Below are 27,317 nucleotides of genomic sequence, written 5' to 3' on the forward strand. Positions count from 1 at the left end.
ATTCTAAGCAACTTTCCAATAAAAATGAATTAAAATGTTTCAGTGCTTTTAAAGTTGTTTATAAAAATGTTTGCTATTCAAAACAGCATTGTTTCTTTTTAAACAATGTTGCAAAAGTCTTGGTTCCCCAGTAGTCTTGTCTCTGACATCAGGAAGAGACAGACACTGCTTTCAATAGCAATACATATACTCATATACTTTAAAAACATAAATTAATTGTAATGAATTATGTTTTCTTTTATTGGGCAGATTTTTATTTTTGGGGTTGACTTGCCCTTTAAAAAAACTATTAAAAATGAAGACCAATTGAAAAGTTCTTTAGATTTGGTCATTCTAAAACATACTCAGAGTGAAGTTAAAGGTGAGGCATCCATTTAAATTAATTTAGCCCATGACTTCTAGTTACAGCCCTGGGCCCCTATGTTTCTATATGAATATAGTTATCACTGCCCGTGATGCAGTTCCTATAATCACCACTAGGTGTCAGCGCGTTCCTCCCGTGCCCAGTCCCATAGGCGAGCGCTACAAGGTGAGCCAGACACAGGCAGGAAGTGATGTCACCGCAGGCAGCGCTCACCTTAATCACCTGGGAGGCAGCAGAGCGAGTTGTCAGAAGAAGAGGAGACAGACGCCGGACCTAGTCGCACGGACTTAGTCGCACGGACTCGGGGGCGCGGCGGTGACATTATGGTGGATAAGGAGGGCGCGTCCCCGTGGGATATGGGGCTGCTCAGGACCTTTGACTCCCGGGAGTTCTGCGGGTGGGAGAAAGTCGGCTCCGGGGGCTTCGGGCAGGTGTATAAAGTGAAACACATGAACTGGAAGACTTGGCTCGCCATCAAGTGTCCCCCCAGTCTCCATGTGGATGACAAGTAAGTGTCTCCCCCGGATCTGAGGGAACTGGGGCTCAGCCGGCAATTTCTCTTTATTTCTCTTCCCTCCCGCACTCAGACTTGTGATGTGATTCCTAATACTGTCTGGCACCTTCCTCTCTACTCTCTCTCTACTCACTCTATTGACTGCTCTACACTCACTCTACTCACTCCACTCACTCAAATCACTCCACTCACTCCACTCACTCCACTCACTCACTCTACTGATCCCTCACACACTCACCTCTCTGCGCCTCTTTCCTTTCACTTTGCGCCCAGACCTTTAACCTGATGTTTGATCCCAGACTTTTAATTTGACTTTGCACCCAGACCTTTAAACTTTAATTTGACTTTGCATCCAGACCTTTAATTTGACTTTACACCCAGACCTTTAAACTTTACTTTGCACCCAGACCTTTAACTTTACTTTGCACCCAGACCTTTAACTTTACTTTGCACCCAGACCTTTAAACTTTACTTTGCACCCAGACCTTTAACTTTACTTTGCACCCAGACCTTTAACTTTACTTTGCACCCAGACCTTTAAACTTTACTTTGCACCCAGACCTTTAAACTTTACTTTGCACCCAGACCTTTAAACTTTACTTTGCACCCAGACCTTTAACTTTACTTTGCACCCAGACCTTTAACTTTACTTTGCACCCAGACCTTTAACTTTACTTTGCACCCAGACCTTTAACTTTATTTTGCATCCAGACCTTTAATTTACAGTCTGTGCAGTTGCCCCATCTAGACCCCTATTAATTATATTTTAAACATTTGCTTGTCCATTTGCCCTTTAAACTGTGCATTTACTGACAAATGTAACTTCCCTGGTTTTTATGTTTTTAATTTAAAGGGGTGGTTCACCTTCAAGTTAACTTTTAGTATGTTATAGAATGGCCAATTCTGAGAAACTTTTTTCAATTGGTCTTCATTATTTATTTGTTATGGTTTTTTAATGAACTGCCGTCTTCTTCTGATACTCTCCAGCTTTCAAATAGGGGTCACTGACCCCATTTAAACAACAGATGCTCTGTAAGGCTACATATTTATTGTTATTGCTACTTTTTATTGCTCATCTTTCTATTCGCTCCCCCTCCTATTCATATTCCAGCCTCTCATTTAAATCAGTTTATGGTTGCTAGGATAACGTGACCCTAGCAACCAGACTGCTGAAATTACAAACTGGGGAACTGCTGAATAAAAAGCTAAATAACTCAAAAGCCACAAATAATAATATATGAAAACCAATTACAAAATGTCTCGGAATATCCCTCTCTACATCCTACTAAAAATTAATTTAAAGGCAAACAACCCCTTTAACACATTGCTCAGAACCGTTTGTTGTTGTCCCATTAAACTGCTGTCAGACCTTTAGTACATGTGCAAGTCCAGTGATACATTAGCTGCCCCTGTAATAGACTGGAAATTGATCAATGTTTGTGCTCAGTGCGGTGGGGCCTGTAGGGACGTGCGTGTATTTCACTATTAATTGTGGCCTCCAGTACAGGGGCATCTGGAAAACACTATCCATTCCAGATAAGAGATCCCATGCCTATAGGAACCATTCCTGTCAGTGCTTGTTTGTGTAATTGTCTTGCGTGTTGTTGTTGTTGCTGCAGGCTGGGCACATGCGTGTTACATCATGTATACAATCGCACTGCTCTACCTGCCGCAAGGTGTGTGTGTGGGAATGTACAATCCGCTGCTGGAGTGTTGCTGTTTGGCTTAGAGGTCACAGGGTGTGTAGTTGAACTACACCTTTGCCTCAACTTGTTTGTTTACTCAGAGAACGAGCCCTGCCAGCTCCTTTCTGACGTCTGACACATTCCCTGATGAATTTACAGCCTCGCCGTGCACCGTCTGTTGCGACTCTTGTCGTTTGCTTTCAGTTATCTAGAGCCGCACAGCGACGGTGTTTAGTTGGGTTCAAACATGAGCAGGGCCCTCGCAGTAATAATAATAATAATACATAGCCTATCACTTATTCAGGGTTATTAGTTGTAATTTAATTCATGGAATCTATAATTTGCTGTTCTGAACTACAGCTCCCAGCATCCCCCGGCAGTTTATGGTTGCGACTTGCTCAGTATTAGCTGGAGGTTGTCTGAGATGAGCAATAAAGCCGCCCCGGGGGATATTTGTGTTATAAGTCTTCCATGACGGCTTTATTAAGTGTGTAGTACATGCAGGGAATTGATCACAGGAGGAAGTGGTAATAATCTGCTCCTATAAATGTATAGATCCCTGTGATTGTTACCCCTGGAACTATAGCAGAGTGATTGTTACCCCAATGTTTCTATATATCTGTAACCTTGTTATCAGATAAGGGGCCCAGTCTGAAGGTCAGTTAGGGGGAGATTTGGGGTGAGTGTTTATTTGTGCCCTGGGTACCCCTGGAACTATAGCAGGGTGACTGTTACCCCAATGTTTCTATATATCTGTAACCTTGTTATGAGCTAAGGGGGCCCAGCCTGAGGGCCAGTTAGGGGGAGATTTGGGGTGAGTCCTTATTTGTGCCCTGGGTACCCCTGGAACTATAGCAGGGTGACACCCCAATGTTTCTATATATCTGTAACCTTGTTATGAGCTAAGGGGGCCCAGCCTGATATATATATATATATATATATATATATATATATATATATATATATATATATATATATATATATATATATATATATATATATATATATATATATATATATATATAGAGGTTGGAAGGATCAGCACACTCCATTTTGCGATGAAAAAAGTGTTTCTTTATTAAACACACATAACTTATGTGTGTTTAATAAAGAAACACTTTTTTCATCGCAAAATGGAGTGTGCTGATCCTTCCAACCTCTATATATGATACATTGATCGTGCACCTCGTGATCACAAGCTAAGGAGTGCGGACACCACACACAATTTGATTTATATATATATATATATAAATATATATAATGTACCACTGTGAATGGAGGTGGCTACATGTGCTTGGCTGCCGGAGGGGGTGGGTTTTTGAGATTCCTGTGCAGACCTGTTGTTTTAAATATTTTAAACACGTGATATCTACGAGGTGTGTCTGATTGATGACATTGTTTGTTCAATACTGGAGCCCAGACATGCCATCGGAATCCCCACCTGCCTCTCAGACTGAGATTTGGGGCCACTTTGACATATTGAATAATACTACGTATTGCTGTAGTACAGTACAGTGTATATATATATATATATATATATATATATATATATATATATATATATATATATATATATATATATATATATATATATATATATATATATATATATATATATATATTAAATGTTTCTGAAGATTTGACTTATTTCTACAGATAGTATAGATTTAATTTTTGTAAAATTCCCTAAACTGATGTAGTGGACTCTTTAGGAAAAGCTGCTCCTAAATACTATGCACTTTGCATTTATTAAAAAAAAATCCAAAATTATTTTTTAAACATGTTAATAGTAAAAAAATGAAGCATGAAGGGGTGGGACGTTTACTATCAGAGGGGAGTCAGCTGGTTGATGAAAACAAAATAAAAGCGCAGATTCTGAACTCATATTTTTTATCTGTCTACACAAATAAGGAACCAGTAAGTGAACGTTTCCTTCTTAACAGTCCCAATTCTAGTAATACAACTAATGATGCATGGTTCACACATGATCACAAATTCAAAAGAGACTAGAACATGTTAAGATTAACAAAGGTCCGGGGCCAGATGGTATTCATCCCAGGGTAATTAGCGAGCTTAGCTCTGTGATTGCCAAACCTTGACTCTGGGATGGCAGTGGATGTGATTTACTTAGACTTTGCTAAAGCATTTGATACAGTGCCACACAAAAGGTTACTGGTTAAATTAAGGAATGTTGGCCTGGAACATAGTATTTGTACCTGGATAGAGAACTGGCTAAAAGATAGACTACAAAGAGTGGTGGTAAATGGAACATTTTCTAATTGGACCAGTGTTGTTAGTGGAGTACCGCAGGGCTCTGTACTAGGTCCCTTGCTTTTCAACTTGTTTATTAATGACCTGGAGGTGGGCATTGAAAGTACTGTTTCTATTTTTGCAGATGATACTAAATTGTGCAGAACTATAGGTTCCATGCAGGATGCTGCCACTTTGCACAGTGATTTGTCTAAACTGGAAAACTGGGCAGCAAACTGGAAAATGAGGTTCAATGTTGATAAATGAAGGTTATGCACTTTGGCAAAAATAATATAAATGCAAGTTATACACTAAATGGCAGTGTGTTGGGAGTTTCCTTAAAGTGGACCTGTCACCCAGACACAAAAATCTGTATAATAAAAGTCCTTTTCAAATTAAATATGAAATCCAATTTCTATTTTTTATTAAAGCATTCATGGCTGTTGTAAGCTCATTTAAAAATCTCAGCTGTCAATCAAATCTTGTCTGCAGGCAGTTACTTTCAATTTTTCATTCAGCACTTCCTAGATGTCACTGCTCTCCCCACATTCCCCCTCTCTCTTTAACATTTAATTGTGTAGCCAGTGCATAGAAATGGACATCGGGTCCCCCATTCTGGTGCACAAACAAGATTCTGAGATGATACAAGACTTGTCTTAATAACAGTGTCCACAAAATGGCTCCTGCCTGCTTGTTATCATTTTGAATTCCCAGACTGATGGAAACAAGGTTCAAATAATTTATACAGTATAATTAAAGTTCTTTTTGCTTGACTAATGTGATAAAATAGGATTTTGAATAATTTTTTTGGGTGATTGGGTCCCCTTTAAATGAGAAGGATCTAGGGGTCTTTGTAGATAACACGTTGTCTAATTCTGGGCAGAGTCATTGTGTGGCTACTAAAGCAAATAAAGTTCTGTCTTGTATAAAAAAGGGCATTAACTCAAGGGATGAAAACATAATTATGTCTCTTTATAGGTCCCTGGTGAGGCCTCATCTGGAGTATGGGGGCAGTTTTGGACTCCAGTCCTTAAGAGGGATATAAATGAGCTGGAGAGAGTGCAGAGACTAAGTGCAACTAAACTGGTTAGAGGGAGGGAAGAGTTAAATTATGAGGGGAGACTGTCAAGGTTGGGGTTGTTTTCTCTGGAAAAAAGGCGCTTGCGAGGGGACATGATTACACTTTACAAGTACATTAGAGGACATTATAGACAAATAGCAGGGGACCTTTTTACCCATAAAGAGGATCACCGTACCAGAGGCCACCCCTTCAGACTAGAGGAAAAGAAGTTTCATTTGAAGCAACGTAGGGGGTTCTTCACAGTCAGGACAGTGAGGTTGGGGAATGCACTGCCGGGTGATGTTGTGATGCTGATTCAGTTAATGACTATAAGAGGGACTTGGATGATTTCTTGGACAGACATAATATCAAAGGCTATTGTGATACTAAACTCTATAGTTAGTATAGATATGGGTATATAGAATTTATGTGAAAGTAAGGAGGGGTGTGTGTATGGATGCTGGGTTTTCATTTGGAGGGGTTAAACTTGATGGACTTTGTCTGTTTTCAACCCAATTTAACTATGTAACTATGTACAGTGCTTAGTGATGTCACTTATCATATGATTAATGAAAATGTTATAATAATGTATCTCCTTCTGTATGTTATAAGGGTACTGGAAAGAACTGAGCAGGACAACTATGAACCCCTCAGTGACTTCTAATATCCTTATCATTTACAGTAGGGGGTACATTATCCCTTATAATACATGAGTGATACTCAGAGTTCCCTGTATAACTCAGCCTGCAGCCTTGTGCCTTTATATGGTCACAGAACAACCCCTCAGTGACTTCTAATATCCTTATCATTTACAGTAGGGGGTACATTATCCCTTATAATACATGAGTGATACTCAGAGTTCCCTGTATAACTCAGCCTGCAGCCTTGTGTCTTTATATGGTCACAGAACAACCCCTCAGTGACTTCTAATATCCTTATCCTTATCCTTAATATACCCATTTTGCCCAAAAGGGATTTTAGTCTGTTGTCGTGTTAATGGAAATGACTGGTGTGTAAATGGGTTTCTTGGGGGTATTTGAGGGGCTGCACAGTTGGAGTATATTGGCAGTTATTATGGAAGTGGCTGTACAAGAGCAGCAGGAGGAATGTGAAGCTGTGGAAGGTTTGTACATGTGACTGTATCCTAAAAGCAATTGCAAATGGGGCCCTAATACTTCCTCCTGTTTTATAATATTATATGTATGGAACCTGTTATCCAGAAAGCTTGGGACCTTTTATCCAGAAAGCTGGGGACTTGGGGTTTTCCGGATAACGGATCTTTCCGTAATTTGGATCTTCACACCTTAAGTCTACTAGAAAATCATGTAAACATTAAATAAACCCAATAGGCTGGTTTTGCTTCCAATAAGGATTAATTATATCTTAGTTGGGATCAAGTACAAGCGACTGTTTTATTATTACACAGAAAAAAGGAAATCATTTTGAAACATTTGGATTCTTTGATTAAAATGGAGTCTGTGGGAGACGGCCTTCCTGTAATTCGGAGCTTTGTGGATAATGGATCCCCTAACTGTACTTTGAATTAATACCGTCGTATGCTGCCTAAAGCTGATTGGCCAACCTACTTTTTTATGGTCTGTTAGAGAACATTTGGCACCTGCATGGTTAACCTGTGCACAGTATTTGCCTGGGCTTGTTATATATTCATGTGGTTGCGCAGAAAAGCAGAGATGTGTAATTCTTGTTACCTAGTCGCCTGTGTATAATGTATTGCCCTGCCTTTCCCATAGAGCTCACACTCCTATCGTGACCAGCAACGTGGACTTTATTCTGCAACAGACTCTGACAATTTGCTCTTTCCTCAGATGAAGGGGTTGTTCACCTTTAAATTAACTGTTAGTATGATGTAGAGAGTGATTTTCTTAGATAATTTGCAATTGGTTTTAATTTTTGTAATTGTTGAGTTATTTAGCTTTTGATTCAGCAGTTCTCCAGTCTGCAATTTCAGCTATCTGGTTACTAGGGTCCACATTACCCTAGCAACCATTCATTGATATGAAAAAGAGACTGGAATATGAATAGAAAGTTGAGTAATAAAAAGTAGCAATAACAATAAATGTGTAGCCTTACAGAGCGTTTGTTTTTTAGATGGGGTCAGTGACCCCCCATTTGAAAGCTGGAAAGAGTCCGAAGAAGAAGGCAAATAATTAAAAAAATAAAATGAAGGCTAAATGAAATGTTTTAGCCGTTCTATAACATACTAAAAGTTAATCTGAAGGTGATCCTCCTGTTTAAAGTAAACTGTAACATAGATATTTAGGCTGCGTTCATTGGTCAGTTAAGGGCAGGCGACAAATCTCCTCTTCTTCGGGCGACTAATCTCCCCGAACTGCCTCCCACCGGCTAGAATGTAAATCAATGGCGGATAACTTCATTTTCCGAAGTCGCCCAAAGTTGCCCCACGAGGAAACTTTGGGCCGAGCCATAGTGATACGTTATTATTCTCGCCATCGATTTACATTCTAGCCGGCGGGAGGCAGTTCGGGGAGATTAGTCGCCCGAAGAAAAAGCGATTTGTCGACTAATCCCCCAAAATAGCAGCGTGTCTCTTCCCTTACAAAACATTTCTCTGTGATTTCGACCCGTTGTCCTGTTGCCGCGAATATAACCCGTGTTTAACAACCTGTTTGTTGTTGCCGCAGAGAGCGGGTGGAACTGGTGGAAGAGGCCAAGAAGATGGAGATGGCGAAGTTCCGGTGCATTCTGCCGGTGTACGGGATCTGCAGTGATCCGGTGGGTTTGGTGATGGAGTACATGGAGACGGGCTCCTTGGAGAAGCTCTTGGCGTCGGAGTGTCTGCCTTGGGACTTGCGCTTCAGAATAATACATGAGACTGCCGTGGGCATGAACTTTTTGCACTGCATGAACCCGCCCCTCTTACACCTTGACCTCAAGCCGGCCAATATCTTACTGGATGGCCACTACCATGTCAAGGTAAGTGACAGTTGTATTGTACTCGCTACTCAAAGCAACTTTAGAGCAGTTGTTCACCTTTAAGTTAAATGTTAGTATGCTATACAATGGCCAATTTTAAGCAACTTTTCAATTGGCCTTCGTTATTTATTTATTTATTTTTCTATAGTCTGCTGACTCTTTCCATTTTTCAAGTGGGAGTCAGTGACCCCAAACTAAAAAACAAAACCGTTATTGTTACTTTTATTACTCATCTTTCTATTCAGACTCTCTCCTATTCACATTCCAGTCTCTTATTCAAATTAGTGCACAGTTGCTAGGGGAATTTGGACCATAGCAACCAGATGGCTGAAATTCCAAACTGGAGAACTGCTGACTAATTAAAATTAAATTTTAGTGTGTTTTAGAATGGCTAATTCTAAGCAACTTTTCGTTCATTTTTTTCTAGTTGTTGAATTATTTGCCGTCTTCTGACTCTTTCCAGCTTTTTATGGTGGTCACTGACCCTATCTAAAAAACAACTGCTCTGTGATGTAAAAAATATAATGCTTTTGCTACTTTATATTACTCATCTTTCTATTCAGGCCTATCCTATTCATATTCCAGTCTCTTAGTCAAATCAATGTATGGTTGCTAGGGGAATTGTGACCCTAGCAACCAGATTGCAGAAACAGGAGAACTGCTGAATAAAAAGCTAAAATAACTCCGAAACCACAAATAATAAAAAATGAAAACCAATTGCAAATTGTCTCAGAATATCACTTTCTACATCATACTAACAGTTATTTTAAAGGTGAACAACTCCTTTAATATAAGGGGCAGAAATGTAACGTTCTGTCCCAGGTACTTGGGCTTGCTACTTTCGGAGAGTGTTGGGGACAGCGGGTACATTGATGACTAATCTGGAATGAGCGGAATGCAGACTGGCCTTGCAATTAGGGAGACCCTAAATATACACCAGGTACCTTTGTGGATAGGCAATTAGCAATAAGCAATTAGGTGGCGCTTTAATAACAAAGCCTTCTTTATATTCCCAATTTAAAGGGCCGGTGGCATTTATTGGCTAATTTGAAGTATAATGTTACTTGTTATGGCTGGGAGAATGTAGTGCCGTCTCATAACACTCGAAATCAGGGAATCTACCATGTGAAAGTGACTCGGATCACTTAATTGTGTTTATGTTCACATTCACCTTGTAATATAAATATATATATAAATATTATAAAAGGGGATTAATCCCTTTTTATTCTTGCTTGGAACAGGGTTGTTAATTTCGGCTGCTGCCCCAGGCTCAATAGCTATCGGTGCCTTTATGGGTTTATAATGTCCGTGGCCCTTGTCCTTTCTGAGAAATAAAGAGCTGATTCTCCCTCTTCCTGTGCACTTTGTTCTTCTTATTAAATTGCCTGTATGCTGCGTGTTTGTTTAACCGGGCCTGCCTGTATGTTGGGCCGGGCCATGCATGTCTGCACCCGCCTGCTGGCTGCCTTTCAGAAATTCAGTTTGAGTTGAGGGAAGGTTCCTCGCTGTAGGACTTATTAATGAGACTGAGACTTCCATTTGGGCAATTGGTGATACAGTCGTTTAAAGGAGAACTAAACCCTAAAAATTAATGTGACTAAAAATGCCATATTTTATATAGTGAACTTATTGCACGAGGCTAAAGTGTCAGCTTGTCAATAGCAGCAATGATCCAGGACTTCAGACTTGTCACAGGGGGTCACCATCTTGGAAAGTGTCTGTGACACTCACATGCTCAGTGGGCTCTGATTGGCTGTTGAGAAGCTAAGCTTAGGGCTCGTCACTAATTATCCAGCAGAAAATGAGCTTCCCTGGCTGTAATATAAGCTGATGCTACAGGTTTGCTGATTATTAAATTCTGATGCTAATTGTACTGGTTTCTGTGCTGCCATGTAGTAATTATGTGTATTAATTACTAATCAGCCTTATATTGTGACATTTCTATTCTATGTGTACTGTATATTGTGAGTGGGTCCCTAAGCTCAGTAAGTGACAGCAGCACAGAGCATGTGCAGTGAATCAGCAGAAAAGAAGATGGGGAACTACTGGGGCATCTTTGGAGACACAGATCTTTACTGCTAAAGGGCTGTGGTTGCCTTGGGCTGGTACAGAAGCACAATACATCATGTACAACATTTCTACCTACTTTTTTAGTTAGGCTTTAGTTCTCCTTTAATTGTATCTTTCTCTATACCTTACGAGCAAACGTAGAGTTGTTGGTGCTACTGCTGTGCTTTTAGTGCCCCGTTACCATCATCCTATAATAACATCGTAGTCGTACCTTACCCAGTGGTCATTAGTCAAAGGTCCCTGTTGGGTTATTATAAGTCGGGGGTTTCAGAGTTACGACCCCCTTTGTTCTTTACGAAGTTTCAGATTAAACAATTTATCAATCCCCTTTCTGTGGGTTCAGGGTTATTCTGGGATATAACGAAGCATTCACTCCCAAGTGTCCTCTTGATCGGCCTTGATACCATCCCATCGTTCCCTGCCTTGGGCCTCCATAAGGGAGGCTGTTCCATAGTTTATAAAGGAGTATAATCCTGCAGGGGGTGTTGTGTTTGATTGTAAGGAAGGCTTTGGCCAGACAGCCATAGACAATAAAGTCTGTAACTGCAAGCTGAGTCACCGACATACACTATGGGGCCGATTTATCAAAGTTAGAGGTGAATTTTCAAATGAAAAAAATTCGAATTGCGAGCTATTTTTTTTGTGTACTTCGACTAGGCGGGAATAGTCCAAATTCGTTTTGAATTTGAAAAAAAAAATGCAAAAATTAGACTTTCGAAATTTATCATGTACTGTCTCTTTAAAAAATCGACTTCGACCATTCGCCATCTAAAACCTGCCAAATTGCTGTTTCAGCCTATGGGGGACCTCCTAGAACCCATTTGGAGTCAATTGGTGGACTTTGTAAAATCAATAAAAACTTTAAATCGAATTTGATCGAATGCGCTATAAATTCGATTCGAATTCGGCCGAATATGGACCTATTTGACGCAAAAAAAAAAACTTTGACTTAATTTCGGTTTTTTTGTATTCGAATTTCGCCGTTTTTCTCAATTCGAAAATCGACCCTTGATAAATATGCCCCTTGTGTTCACGGTCAGATTCGGGGAGATTAGTCGCCCGATGACAAATTTCCTCATCTTCGGGGCAACTAATTTTTCCTAACTGCCTCCCGTGTGCTGGAATGTAAATTGCCGAAGGGGTGGCACTCGGAACGATTCATTTTCCGAAGTCGCCCATAGTTTCCTCGTAAGGCGACTTCGGAGAACGAAGAGCTACAAGTGTGTAGCCGGCCGGAAGACAGTTCGGGGAGATTAGTCGCCCCGAAGAAGAGGTGATTTGTTGCCGGGCGATTAATCTCCACGAATTTGCCTGTGAGCCCGAACCCTTAGAAGCAAGGGGAGCAAAGCAAGTGTAACATTGTTTACATATTTGTGGGATACAAAGGAAGAATAATGCTGAAGAAATCTGTGGTTTCCCGGTGGGTATTATTTGCTTTTTAGCTTTCAGAGACACAGGCTCCGATTCGGGATAATTAATTGCCCAGCGACTAATCTCTTCTTCAGGGCGACTAATCTCCCGAACTGCCTCCTGTCGGCTAGAATGTAAATCGCCGGCGGCATGGCAATCGGTGCACTTTGTTTTTCAAAGTTGCCTTATGAGGAAACTTCGGGCAACTTTGGAAATGGAGCGTTCCGAGTGCCATCCCACTGGATTTCGATTCTAGACAACGGGAGGCAGTTCGGGGACATTAGTCGCCAGTGAGTCTGGGCGACTAATCTCCCTGAATCTGAGCGTGTGTCTCTGCCCTTAAAGTGAATCACGGCACTTTCCCCTGCGGTCATTGGGAACTGACAAGACGGTGATCCCCGGAGATTTAACCGCCTCTATTTCCTTAGCTTTCAGAACAAGAGGATTAACTAGATCAGAAAACTAAGCTCTTTCCATGAAAAACTGCACGTTGCTTCGCTTTATATTCACTAGTGCTTTAAAGGAGTGGTTCACCTTAAAGGTTAACTTTTAGCATATTATAGAATTTCTACTTCTAAGCAACTTTTCAATTGGTCGTCATTATTTTTTTTTATAGTTTTTTAATGATTTACTGCCTTTTTCTGACTATTTGTAACTTTTAAATGGGAGGTCACTGACCCCCATCTAAAAACGAATGCTCTGTAAGGCTACGAATTTATTGTTATTGCTACTTTTTATTTCTATTCAGGCCTCTCCTATTCATATTCAGTTTCTTATTCAAATCCATGCATGGTTGCTAGGGTTATTTGGAACCTAGCAACCAGATGGCTGAGAATGCAAACTGGAGAGCTGCTGAATAAAAAGCTAAATAAGTCAAAAACCACAAATAATGAAAAATGAAAACCAATTTCAAAGTGTCTCAGAATATCGCTCTCTACATCATACTAAAAAGTTAACTCAAATATGAACAGCCCCTTTAACTTCCAAAAAGCAAGAGAGGGCTGCCATCTTTTGGCAGAATAGAGTTAGCCATGGTAACTGAAGTGCTAGGGAATCTTCTCCCAATCAAAACGCTTTGTTTGCATTACTGTTTTTCCTCATTCGTTGACTCATTCGTTTATTGTCTTGGCATTGGGGTTTGGTGAGGAGCACTAGTGATTCTCTTTCCTTCATCTGAACTCATTAATCAGTCTCCTCTTTTCTGCCTGTAGATCTCAGATTTTGGGTTGGCCAAGTGGAACGGCTTGTCTAACTCCCATGAGCTCAGCCTGGACGGCATCTGTGGCACCATCGCTTACCTGCCGCCCGAGCGATTTAAGGAGAAGAACCGATGTTTCGACACAAAACACGACGTGTACAGGTGAGTGGGAACGATCCTCTGGGCACCCCAAACTTATAGTATTCCTTAATAGGTACAGGTGAAATTGGCGCGTATTACAGGTATGGGACTTGTTAGCCAGAATACTCAGGACCTGGAGGTTTCCGTATAACGGATCTTTCCGTAATTTGGTCTACTAGAAAATCATATAAACATTAAATAAACCCAATAGGCTGGTTTTGCTTCCAATAAGGATTAATTATATCTTAGTTGGGATCAAGTACAAGCGACTGTTTTATTATTACAGAGAAAAAGGAAATCATTTTGATACATTTAAATTCATTTATTATAACGGAATCTACGGGAGAGACGGCCTTTCCATAATTCATAACGGGTTTCTGGATAACGGATCCCATACCTGTACTAGTTCTCCCGAAAAGGGACCTCTATACATTTATATTGTGCTTCATGTAGTGGAGTCTCTGTGATGAAATAAATCATTTTCTAGCCGTGTGTTTTGTTCTAGGGATACGGACCTATTATTATTATTATTATTATTAACGTATTTATATAGTGCCAACATATTGCGTAGAACTGTATTGGGCTGCTATTGCTGATTAGTATCTAATACGACTTTGTGTTTTCTCTTTCTCCTCAGCTTTGCTATTGTGATTTGGGGGATCCTCACTCAGCGCAAACCCTTTGCAGGTAAGTCAACTCTTTGCACTTTAAACGCGAGGATGGGTCAGTATTTTGATCTGCTGGTCTTTATTGTTTTAAAGTACCAGTAATCTCAATTTTTTTTTTAAAATTCGTTAGTATACAACAAAAAAAACCCAAAACAAATGAAACTTTGAAATCGCTAAGTCTTTATTAAGAAATAACTTACCGAAACTCCACTTGCACTCCTCTTCAGAAAAGGAGACACGTCGACGATCCATCATGCGGCACTCGATTTCTCCTCCCTGGCTATCTCCTATAAGGAAGGCAGGCAGGAGAAATCTAGCGCCGCACGGTGGATCGCCTTTTGTGAAGAGGAGCACAAGCGGAGCTTCAGCAAGTTATTTCTTAATAAAGACTTAGCGATTTCAAAGTTTCATTTGTCTTTGTTTTTCGTTGTATATTACGAATAAAAAAAAAATTTGATGTTAGTGGTCCTTTAAAGGAAATGATAATCCAATACTAGATTACAGAGCCTCTGCAGAGGCTGATCTCCCAGCAAGCAGGCTCCTGATAGCGGCTCTAGAACGGTCTTAAAGGTGGGCAAATTTAATCTGCCGATTTGGGTCCTTTAGACCTAGTAGACCAGCAGCTTATCTGCCCGACGAGCCTTCCTGACCAATATCTGGCCAAAAAAATCAGACAGATATCATCGGGCAGGTTTGATTTTTCCCTGCGATGGAGGACCTCATTGGTTAGTTGATACGGTCATCATAATTTGGCCCTAGGGCTAAACAATAGGATTGGCCCAAATGCCTCTGGTGGGCATATTGGGGCAAGGTCGCCCAAACGAGCGAATCTTTTAGTGTATCAGAGTTCACGGGCGCCATCTTCAGGCACTTCGGAAGTCGTCGTAATAAGACCGGCGATTTGCCAATTTCCGCGAGTTTCGGCGCATGCGCAGTTGTCGCGAAGCAGAATATTGCTCCAACAGCGCATGCGCCAACATGCCGGTCTCATTCCAAAGATTTCGGAAGAGAAGCAGATGGCGCCTGTGAACTAAAATGTTAATGGTAATTAAAATGTTAGGGGCATTTGCCCGGGGTAACACTGGGGGGAGGAGGGTCTATGTAAGTTTGAGGTTTTTTTAAGTTTAGGGTTGACTTCTCCTTTAAGGCAGAAGTGTGCAATGCAATTGTTAGCCCCCATGTTTGTTTGCTTTACGTCTGCTCCTTGGTTCTCTGGTGCTGACCAGGAGCAAAGAGCCAAGACCTCACTAAATTAGCCCTATACCTAACTCCAGCATTATTTATTGTGAAAGAATATAAGATATAGGCTGTTTATATAGAAGCTTTATCCTCTGTATCCCTTTACAACCGGAAATATGTAGGTTATTGTGTGCGCAGAAATTTCCCCCTGTGTATGTGTGTATTTATACATACGAGTGGGAGCTTCCATGTTGCTTTCACAATACACATACCATTCCTCCCCTGCTCATTTCCTTTGATACACAATTGGGAGCTGCTATATTGCTTGTCTAACATCAGGTCACAGCATTGCTCGGGTGCTTTTTGTTTTGCCCATGGCAGTTCTTTTGTGCAACACCCATCCACAAATGCAAATGATAAAATCCGGGTAGTAGAGGCCCTACCCTTCAGCATGAACTGATTTGTGCAGCCAGTCCCGGCTTTGGGTGTAATCTGATATTCCGTTCCGCCAACACAAAGCTGATAATGCACCATAAAACGCACCCTCATTTATTTCCTTATGGCCCTTTACCCCCAAGCGGAAAAAAATCTCTTGCGTTTGTGTTGCCTAGTAACAGAGAGTTTGCTGAGCTGTTATTTGTCCCCATTGTGACATTTACACATGGCAAGGTTATGGAGCTGGCAAAGCTTGGCATTCCGTGGTTTTCTGAATTATTTGCCTTTCATTTCCGGCTCCAAAGTGAAAGCTAAAATTCTGTCTAATAACCTCTTGTTATTTCAGCTTCACACAATCATTAAAACCAAAGGCAGGTTGCTAGGGTTAGTGAGCCAAGAAACCAAGAGATCTGCCTTAAAGGGTTCCTATCCCTTTGTTTCTGGGATACCATTCTACAGTACTGTCTATCTAGGTTATTATGATATACGAACTTTCGTATACGTACGAACGGAAAAAAATTTCCCCACCATGCCATAGCAATCACCATGGTGATTGTCGAACAGTTTACCAAACATGTTCAGATACTGTCGGACAATTGCGGGAAACCGACCAAAATTTTCCAACCTGTCCGATCGACTAAACGATCGATATGTGTTGTACGACAGATCGCGGAACGATCGGACGTTCAACATACACGCTCCGAATATCGGACGAAAAGTCGTTTCGAACGATAATATTGGTGCGTCTATGGCCACCTTAACATGCAGGAGATCTACTGTCTGCTGCCATCTTGTTGTCTGAAGGTGGCCATAGACGTACCGATAATATTGTACGAAACAAATTTTTGTCCATTGTTTGGTGCGTATTTGGTGGGAGATGAGCCAACCGATATCAGCAGCAGAAGACTTCGATATCTGTTGGCTCATCAATCGGGCTGGGTGGAAAATTATGATCGGGTGCCTTTGAAGGCACCTGAACATCGGCCATTGTTAGTGTTGAATCGTCAGATACAGTTAGAAATCTATTGTTTCTATATGTATATCTGGAAAGATCATGATTTTAAAACCTATGGCCACCTTAAGCCCACCCTATGGACTTTATCTTGGGTCCAGATGTTCTGCAGAATGAAAATAAGCACTTTATCCATATGGTGCCTCATTGTTAAATGTGCATTTTATGTTGGGAGCACATCACTGTTCCTTTTTGCTCCCAAACTGAAGAGTTTGGAAATTTATAAGGCACACTTCCCCTTTAAAGGGCCTCTGATGTTTGTGCAGAATTATCTGTTGCTTCACAAGCCTGTCCCCTGGGATGCATGGAGACGCCTCGAGTGTCAGTTAGTTATTTATTAGGCAAGGTGTGACGCATAGACTTTATTTAACCTGAGCCGTGGCTACCGAGGGGGTTGGGGAGCACAATTGTGTAATGTTGCAGCAGAACGGAAATGACAACTATTGGGCCTCCACGTAAGACAGTGGCTTGCTTTGGAGCTCCGTCCTCCAACATGAAAGGGATGCATCCCCTGAACTCACTGATTTGTTATAAACCTCGGGGCAGAGAAACCGGTTTGATGTGCTCCAACCTTGAACAGCTGGCCGGGCATCCCATTAACCCAATAACTGTAGATTGTAAAACCTATAACACTGCCTCTCAGTTGGCACTGAATTGGCACTGAATTTAGGCGCTATCCTGGTCCTTGTTGCAGCCCAAGAATAAATAAAAAAAAACCCAACCAATGAGAGATGTTTTGTGTTATGTTTATTGTGAGAATGTTCAGGGGCATCCAGAAGTTTTTTTAATGTAATCCTATGTGTTCTAGATGAGAAAAACATCCTCCATATCATGGTGAAAGTAGGGGGTGGGCTACGCCCAGACTTATCCCAGGTTCCCAGGGTCCGACCCCAGCAATGCCAAGGAATGATCCAGCTGATGAAGGAGTGTTGGCATGATAAACCGGATAAGAGGCCAACATTTCAAGGTGGGTGATGGTTCTGGTTTTCAGTTGTGTGTGCAGTCGTTGGGGGTTTGGGGGTCACTGTTGGGCATTTTGATGTCATATTTTCAGCAGGGAAAGAAACACATTGGGTAAAACATATAGAATTGTTAATTGATACCATGGACAACTGTTTAGTTGACTATGCTGTTGTTGGGACAAATACAAGCCTACACTTTTTGGACAAAGGGTTATAACCCTAGTTGCCCATCTGGCAAACATACTCAAAACCCTACAGTTGTGTTCATCCTCCTTTGATATAGTATAATTCTGATGAAGAGCCATGTGGAGTGAAAACATTGATGCTGCTATTAGACTATATCATAAATACTGCTTGTGGCTATTGCTGCATTAATAAATCATATACATTTTCCCTCTTCGTAGAAATTACTTCCGAGACGGAACATTTATGTACGAAACATGAAGATGAGACCGGCTCTGCGCAGGTCGGCCAAGAACTTCAAGGGAAGGTCGGCAAGGAAGCAGAGCCACAGGTGAGACAGATGTTGTGACTAAAGAGTCTGCATGATGATTCCTAATCCAGAGAAGACTATTGCAAGGGATATGCAACCACCACATTTGTTTTGTGGTTTTGGACAAAGGGTTACTGACCATAGCTCCAATAAATATAGGCCATGTTAGTGGCTTTGGCACCTGGACTTTCCCCAAGGACAAGTGAAAGTCTAAATGCAATTGGTTTGTGTCTGAGCAGCTAATTACAAGACTGATAGACTTGTCTCCTTCATTGTATTGTTCTGGTCTACTCTGGGAGTCATGTGGTAGAACAGGAGCTGAAGCAACTCGAGTTTTCTAATCCTCTTCCTTTTGTTTATTTCTCTTAAAGAATATGACTTCTCAGGCTGAAGGCAAACGTTCTCCAACTCCTGCTTTCGATAAAGACTACAGTCTCTCCGAGTTGCTGTCACAGTTGGATTCAGGCATCTCTCAGACAATGGATGGTCCAGGATGTCTCAGCCACAGTGTCTCTGAGCCTCAGCTGGCGTCTAGTGACAAGAGGCTTTCTGGAGTGTCTTCTGTGGACTCTGCATTCTCATCGCGGGGATCTTTGTCTCTTTCCTTTGAAAAGGACTGCTCAGTTCTTGGTAAGTCTTGCTGAGCTAGTAATGACATTCCACAACTGATTCTGACAGATAATAATTGGGCATAGGTTATGCCACATCGCATTTGCATTTCTTAGAATTATAGTTAAGTCCTTGGCTTGTACACATATCACCATTTAAAGCCAAGAAAATATACCGTGGATTATGGCATCAGTTACAGATTTTCTATCTTTCTTGTTCAGATATCAGTGCAAGTGACCTCCAAAAGAAGAAGCTTGTTGATGCCATTGTTGGAGGTGACACTGCCAAGCTGCTGAAGATACTCCAGCCTCAGGATGTTGACTTGGTTTTCGAGGGACGATCCAGTCTTCTTCACTTGGCCGTGGAGAGCGGTCAAGAAGAGTGCGCCAAACTGCTTCTGCTCTACAACGCCAGCCCTAACATGACCAACCTTAAAGGATCCACCCCACTGCACATCGCTTCTGATAAAAAGCTGAAGAACATTGTGGAGCTGCTTCTTGGGAAGAAGATTCATGTCAACGCCAAAGATGAGGACCTCTTTACAGCTCTTCATTTTTCTGCACAAAATGGAGATGAGTGCATCACCAGGATGCTTCTGGAAAAAAATGCTTCCCTTAATGAGGTGGACATTAAAGGCAGAACCCCCTTGCATGTGGCTTGTCAGCACGGGCAGGAGAACATTGTACGTGTTTTTCTCAGAAGAGGAGCTGACCTCACTTTTAAAGGGCAGGACAACTGGCTTGCTCTGCATTATGCAGCATGGCAGGGCCACTTAAACATTGTCAGGCTTCTGGCAAAGCAACCAGGGGCCAACATTAATGCGCAGACGTCCGATGGAAGAACCACGTTGCATCTTGCTGCCCAAAGAGGTCATTATAGAGTTGCCCGGATTCTTGTGGACTTACGCTGTGATGTGAATATTCCTAGTAACCTGATGAAAACACCTCTTCATGTTGCTGCAGAAACTGGGCACACCAGCACGGCCAGGTTTCTTCTCAGCCGCGGTGCCAGTATAAATGCGGTAACCACCGAAGGCTTTACTGCCCTAGATCTAGCGAGCAACCTTGGCCACTATTCTGCAGTCAAACTGCTGATGGATGAACAGTCGGATGTTAAACTTAAAGACTTGACACTTGAAGAACATTCTTTCTCATCGATAGAAAGTGGCCAGTCCCTTTGAATAGAGTGGAAAGGACTAGGCCTGAGGTCACGTTACCATTTCGCTTCTGTTTTCAAACCAAGATGTAAATAATCAATGGGGCTCATTTGTCCGGATTTGTCCACCTTAAGACGTTTCAATATCATGGCGGGCTTCTATAATGTTCCTCTGTCCAGTGGAAAAGGTGAAACTAAGTTTGTTCTTTCTTGCCCGTTTTTCTTTGCTCATTAAGGCAGGACATGGACTGTTTGTAATCAGACGTCACTCTTTTACTCAAATTTTTTGATTTTTCACCTTTTTAATTTCAACATTTGAGAATGACTTTCCGAGACTGTTTGAGAATGACGTTTGTATCTTCCCTCTAAATGTGTTAAAGTGCCTTAGACCTCGCTGTGCTGACAGTTAGAGCTGACAGTAACATTCCCGTAGGCACAATCCATACCCTGCAGAATCGGCATTATGTGATTGTGACACAACCAGTCTAAACCAAATCTTTAACGACCTCTAATGCAGAATTGACTGTGGCAGTGTAGTTTAGCTCTGTTTTATTGTATATAAAGAATAAACTTTAATCCCACCACGGTGATAGCCAGATTTTGGTGTATCCAAGTGGTTGAATAGTAAATAGTCTATGACTTTTTAAAAAACACATATATGTGTGTATGTATGTATATGTATATATCTCAAATCTTTCAACTATCTGATGTGGATCTTCTCGTATTTTGGAAGAACAAAGTGGCGGCCGGTTTAGAACAGTTGAAACTAATTAGAGATGCACCGAATCCACTATTTGGGATTCGGCCAAAACTCTTAATCCTTGGTGAAAGATTCGAGCGAATCCTAATTTGCATATGCAAAAAAAATTCTTCTTTTGCGACAGTGGCATGATTTCCCTACCCGCCCCTAATTTACATATGCAAATTCAGATTTGGTTTAGCCAGGCACAAGGATTCAGCCGAATCCCGGATTCATTTTATCCCTAAACCTAATACAGAGGGTATAAACCGCTCAGGTAGAGAGATTTCTTAGAAAAGTGCTGTGCATTTGGTAAACTCCACCCCTGAGGATCCACTAAAAATACTAATTTGAAAAAAAAAAAAAAAGTTTTAATAGTGGGTGTTTTATGCCTGAAAGAGTCAGAAGAAGGCAAATAATTCAAAAACTATGAAAAAGAAAAAATGAAGGCCAATTGAAAAGTTGCTTAGAATTAGTCATTCTATAACATACTAAAAGTTATTGGAAAAGTGAACCACCCCTTTAAGTTTGCTCAACACTTGTGCAGTGTAAGAGCTCCCTATTTATGGATTTGGGCATGTGAGATCGATTAGAAAATGGCCTTAGACTACAATATTTTATAGTAGACGAGGTCTTAACATGACCCAAAAACATAAGTCTAACTGGGGGGGTAAAATGTTATTTTGGAAGAATTTCGAGCAGAATATGGAGTTGACCCAGTAGGGCACCATGAAAGTTGACCAGTCCCAATTAACCCTTGGTTCATAGCGGTAGGAAAGTCATTGGTTGGCCGATGTCTGTGCAAGATGAAGCCTTGTTGTTTGTACAATGGCGTCTCATGTCCAAGAGCTGCTGGAAGTCCAATTGACTCTAAATGAGATTTTGGAAGCCTCCTGCCCTCATGGTTCCAGTTTAATGATTGTAATTCCGTTCACCATATTTGTCGAGAGATCAGCAAGGAACGAGTTCTGTTTGCCATTGCAAAAGTCGGTTTCTTAAACCATAAACCAAGGGTTTTGGGTCCATGGTTTCTTTTTGTTTCTTTTTGTACATATGACTATGTAAAGAAGATACACAGTCGCTACTAATATACTGTGTATATTGCTGAGATGTATGTTGCATATATGTGTATGTATCTTTCTGTGACAGAATGTTTATGAAATATTATTGGCTTGTGTATGTTCTAGTACACCCGTGTGGTCTTTAACGTGTATTGTCCTTATGTTTTCATCATGGCATATGAAAAGATTTTTATCAATAAACTATTTTACTACTGAACTCCATGTGTATGGTTGATTTGTTTGTTTAAATAGTTACACTAAGTGCTCTCAAAATCCCATTACAAGGTCAGATGTGAGCTACAACTATTCAGTGGTTTTGCTTTCCCCACCCCATTGCCGAGCCTTCTTATTTGTCCTGCTCTTGTAGCTAAATCAGTCCTAGGGTTGGGCTGCTTTACTTCTGAACTGGTCGACTTCATCTGATTTATGGAGAAGGATTTTTCCTTGGCCAGTTATCCCAACACATCGCTTACCTAAGACTACAGGCAGTTGGTATGTTAAAGGGATACTGCCATGGGAAAACATGTTTTTTTCAAAATGCATCAGTTAATAGTGCTGCTCCAGCAGAATTCTGCACTGAAATCCCCCTTTCAAAAGAGCAAACAGATTTTTTTCTATTTAATTTTTAAATCTGACATGAGGCTAGACATATTGTTGTTTCACAGGTGCCCTCAGTCATGTGACTTGTGCTCTGATAAACTTCAGTCACTCTTCTGCACTGAAGTTGGAGTGATATCACACTCCTCCCTACCCCCCCCCCAGCAGCCCCAGCAGCCTAACAACAGAACAATGGGAAGGTAACCAGATATCAACTCCCTGGTAGATCTAAGAACAACACTCAATAGTAAAAAATCTAAGTCCCGCTGCGACTCCTTCAGTTACATTGAGTAGGAGAAACAACAGCCTGTCAGAAAGCAGTTGTATAGTGCAGTACTGGCTCTTTCTGACCAGACAAAATGACCTGAGATGCACCTACACATCAATATTACAACTAAAAAAAATACACTTGTTGGCCCAGGAATGAAATTTTATATTGTAATGTTATTTGCATTATAACCAGTGTATTTTAGAAATAAAATCTACACCATAAAAATCATGACTGAATAGCCTCAAACATGTCTGGTTTAGCATGCTCCATATTCTCTCTTTGCTGCAGAGGTGGAAACTCTAGCGGGGGGGGGGGGGTTATGTAGTAAAAGGCACTACATTTTCCCAGGTGCAGTAACCTATAGCAACCAATCGGAAGGTAGCATGTGTTTAAAAGCAAACATATTATTGGTTGCTATTGGTTACTGCTCCTGAGTAAACTAAGAGACTTTTATTACATATGGTGGCAGGTCTTTAAAATGCAGAAGGACATTCATCATGTTTAGGCTTTACCATGGGGAATTTTGACCACCAACGTTTTCCTGTTGAGTATTTGTCCATGAAGGTCTGCTTGATATGGGCCTTATTTATCACTATGTGTTGACCACAAAAGCAGCCAGTAACACTCTATGCCATGAGCCTAAGAATCTCCTCAATCTCCTTTCTGAATCCTAATGGGTCCAACTGCCCACATCGGAAGCAAATAAATCGTGATAGACAATGGAGAGCACATCTAGTTCGTGACACGTGAGGGCAAACCGCAGCATGTCCCAGCCTGTGTGTTCTTTGAGAACTTTAATTAGCTGCCAGTAAAACACACAAGCCGCTCCACCTACCTTGATAAACAACCCTGAAATAGATTTACAGTTAAGAAATCTCTCATGTGAGCAAAATAGCATCTACTGTATAATGGATGTAGCACAACAGAGCCACCAAGGAAAAAAAAAAAAAAACATTGGTCTTTGATTTCTGCTTGATTTCTACCCAGGCAGACTGATCCAAAAACAGACAAAAAAACATCATGTATTCCAGAATTAGTCATCAATAAACTATATGGAAAACCAGGGAAGTGGAGCTGCAATTAGGAGTGTTGGGTTCTCCATTTGGAACAGCTGGTGTGAACATGGTGAAACTGGCCTGGCAGGGAACTAAAGGATCTCCAGGTAGACCCCAGCCTAGTTTCATTTCCCTCAGCCCTATCTTATTTCCACCGTAGGAATATATAACATCTGTAACATTTGGCAAGGTCTCCATCTTGGGGGCTTGATGGTGGGTTGTTGAAGGACCAGTCTGACTTGGGTTGTGTGACATTGTGTTGAACTTCTGACTCTTATAGGCCTCTAGGAGGTCTTTCTCCATCTGGAAGTGGTAGTCCATCCTCAACCCCCTTCATTCTCTACCTGCCATCCATAGGTTGTGTCATAATGGGACTTGATCACTACCTCTGCTATTAATCTTCCATTGTGACCTCCAAACTGCTGCTTAGCTACTAGTGAAATTAATACAGATGCACCGAATCAAGGATTCGGTGCAGGATCGGCCAGGATTTGGCCTTTTTCAGCAGGATTTGAATTCGTCCGAATCCTTGTGCCTGGCCTAACCGAATCCTAATTTGCATATGTAAATTAGGGGCGGGTAGGGAAATCATGTAACTTTTTGTCACAAAAGAAGAATTGTTTCCACTTTTTCCTTTCCTGCCCCTAATTTGCATATGCAAATTAGGATTCGGTTCGGTATTCGGCTGAAACTTTCACCGGGGATTTGACTGAATCCCAAATAGTGGATTAGGTGCATCCCTAGAAATTAAGATGGGCTTTTTGCCAGCGTCGGACTGGGGGGTGCAGGGCTGCTGCATCAGGGGCCCCGGCACCCCCCTGACCCCTGCAGCGGCCGCAGTGCATCAGGTCCTATAAGGGAAGTGGGTCTGGGTCGGCAGGGCCCAAAAGGGCCAAAAACTATCTGTTTTTTTCCCGGTGTTCTGACGGCTCAGTCTGACCCTGTATTTTGCCAACCTTGTTAGTAAAACCAGTCAATACCTGGGCCGGTAATATTTATCGCCAATATACTAGCAGGTAAATTAGTTATACCCTCTCATTCTACCCCTTGTTGGTAGTTTTACCTACAGGAACCTTATTTTATATAACAAGACTCATTGATAAGGTTCTTAGTATAACAGAGGCTTTGTATGGCAGATACAGATTCTTGCTGGAAGCCTTTTATAAACACAGACCAATAGCTGTTGTACTACAAAAAAAATCAATCAAGCAAAGTCAGATTTTTATAGACTTCTTATTCATGTGAAAGAAAACTCAAACATAACATCTAGAAGAAATCCTATAGGCTGACATCAATCCACCCAAAATGTTCTGTGCTCAGTGCTTATGTCATGGGATGATGCTTGAGAGCAGATACGTTTAGTCATCTTTTTGTACTGCACGGCTTAGGGCAGAGACACGCTCAGATTCGGGGGGATTTAGTTGCCCAGTGATAAAACGCATCTTCTTCGGGGCGACTAATCTTCCCGAACTGTCTCCCGCCGGGTAGAACCTAAATCGGCGGTGGGATGGCACTCGGATCGCTTCGTTTTCTGAAGTCGCCCAAAGTTTCCTCGTGACGCAACTTCGGACGACTGCAGAAAACGAAGCGCACTGATTGCCATCCTGCTGGCAATTTACATTCTAGCCGGCGGGAGGCAGTTTGGGGAGATTAGTTGCCCTGAAGAAGATGCGTTTTATCGCTGGGCGACTAATCTCCACGAATCTGAGCGTGTGCTCTGACCCTTATGCGTTTACAAAACTCCCGTCTCACCTGCCTCACCTGGTTGTCTATAGAGGACACAAGGGGGATTTGAGGGTGTCCCTTTATGCAGAATTTACCTTCATTAATGAGTTTATTTAATACCCTGACCCTGCCCACCCTTAATCACTAATTCACCCCAATCTCAGCTCCATGATATCCCCTTCTCAGGCAATTGTCCAAACTCTGTCCCACGACCCACCCCAATAGCCATTAACCTGAAGGAGCAGCTTGTATTATAATTATAATTTATTATTTCCTCTATTCACCAAGGTTTGCCTGGTGTCACCTCCAGATTCCCCTGCTCTGACCTTGAGTAAATTCATACAGACTAATCATCCAACTAAAGAGCCATTCCCTTTCTATTTTGCTGCTACTCCCTGTAGGGATAACCTCGCAATTATCTGCATTAAATCTCATCTGCTAATTACTTATTTTCCAAACATCAAATTGTATCTTTGTCACCATTAATCCCTCTAAATAATCTGCAAAGAGTGATGATACTTTTGTTTTTAAGAGCAGTGAGGATCGAAATTTTTCAACAGGTTTCCCCTCAAAAAAAAAACCCTCCATCCAAGACTTCAATGTGTTTCAAGAATTTTCGCTAGTTTACACATTTTTCGGTTTGTCCCATCAATATTGAAGCTTTATTTCCAAATAATAAGTAACTGGATTGGTGATGGGTGAATCTGGTGTGTTTTGCTTCATCAAAAATGTGCGAGAATTCGGCAAGCTTGTTGTAGGCAATGGGAGTTTTTCAAACTGCTCAACATTTTTTTTTTACTATAAGTATATGGGCATTTTTTTTACTATAGAGTGTATGGGCGTTTTTGTTACTATAGAGTGAATGGGTATTTTTTTTTACTACAGAGTGTATGGGTGTTCGGCAAGCTTGTTGTAGGCAATGGGAGTTTTTCAAACTGCTCAACATTTTTTTTTACTATAAGTATATGGGCATTTTTTTTTACTATAGAGTGTATGGGTATTTTTTTTTACTATAGAGTGTATGGGTGTTTTTTTTTACTATAGAGTGTATGGGTGTTTTTTTTTATACTATAGAGTGTATGGGCGTTTTTTTACTATAGAGTGTATGGACGTTTTTTTACTATAGAGTGTATGGGTTTTTGTTTTTTTACTATAGAGTGTATTTGCGTTTTTTACTATAGAGAGTATGGGCTTTTTTTTACTATAGAGTGTATGGGCATTTTTTTTTACTATAGAGTGTATGGGTGTTTTTTTACAAAATAGTGTATGGGCGTTTTTGTTACTATAGAGTGAATGGGTGTTTTTTTTTACTATAGAGTGTATGGGTGTTTTTTTACTATAGAGTGTATGGGCGTTTTTTTTTTTACTATAGAGTGTATGGACGTTTTTTTACTATAGAGTGTATGGGTTTGTTTTTTTTTATTATAGAGTGTATAGGTGTTTTTTACTATAGAGAGTATGGGCTTTTTTTTACTATAGAGTGTATGGGCGTTTTTTTTTTACTATAGAGTGTATGGACGTTTTTTTACTATAGAGTGTATGGGTTTTTTTTTTTTTTATTATAGAGTGTATGGGTGTTTTTTACTATAGAGAGTATGGGCTTTTTTTTACTATAGAGTGTATGGGTGTTTTTTTTACTATAGAGTGTATGGGCGTTTTTTTACTATAGAGTGTATGGGCGTTTTTTTACTGTAGAGTGTATGGGCGTT

At 41.0% G+C, this 27,317-nt stretch overlaps 1 protein-coding gene across 1 annotated transcript; it reads left to right on the forward strand.

Annotated features, from left to right (window-relative positions):
- Positions 1 to 612: 612 nt before the first annotated feature.
- Positions 613 to 21,329, forward strand: ripk4.L (receptor interacting serine/threonine kinase 4 L homeolog). Its single transcript, NM_001086946.1, is given in 8 exon segments — positions 613 to 872; positions 8,537 to 8,828; positions 13,520 to 13,668; positions 14,285 to 14,334; positions 17,750 to 17,908; positions 18,308 to 18,417; positions 18,768 to 19,026; positions 19,227 to 21,329. Coding segments are annotated over 8 exon segments (2,163 nt in total). The 5' UTR covers positions 613 to 687; the 3' UTR covers positions 20,186 to 21,329.
- Positions 21,330 to 27,317: the final 5,988 nt, after the last annotated feature.

This window comes from Xenopus laevis, chromosome 2L (genome assembly GCF_017654675.1).
Source record: "Xenopus laevis strain J_2021 chromosome 2L, Xenopus_laevis_v10.1, whole genome shotgun sequence".
Taxonomy (NCBI): Eukaryota; Metazoa; Chordata; class Amphibia; order Anura; family Pipidae; genus Xenopus; species Xenopus laevis.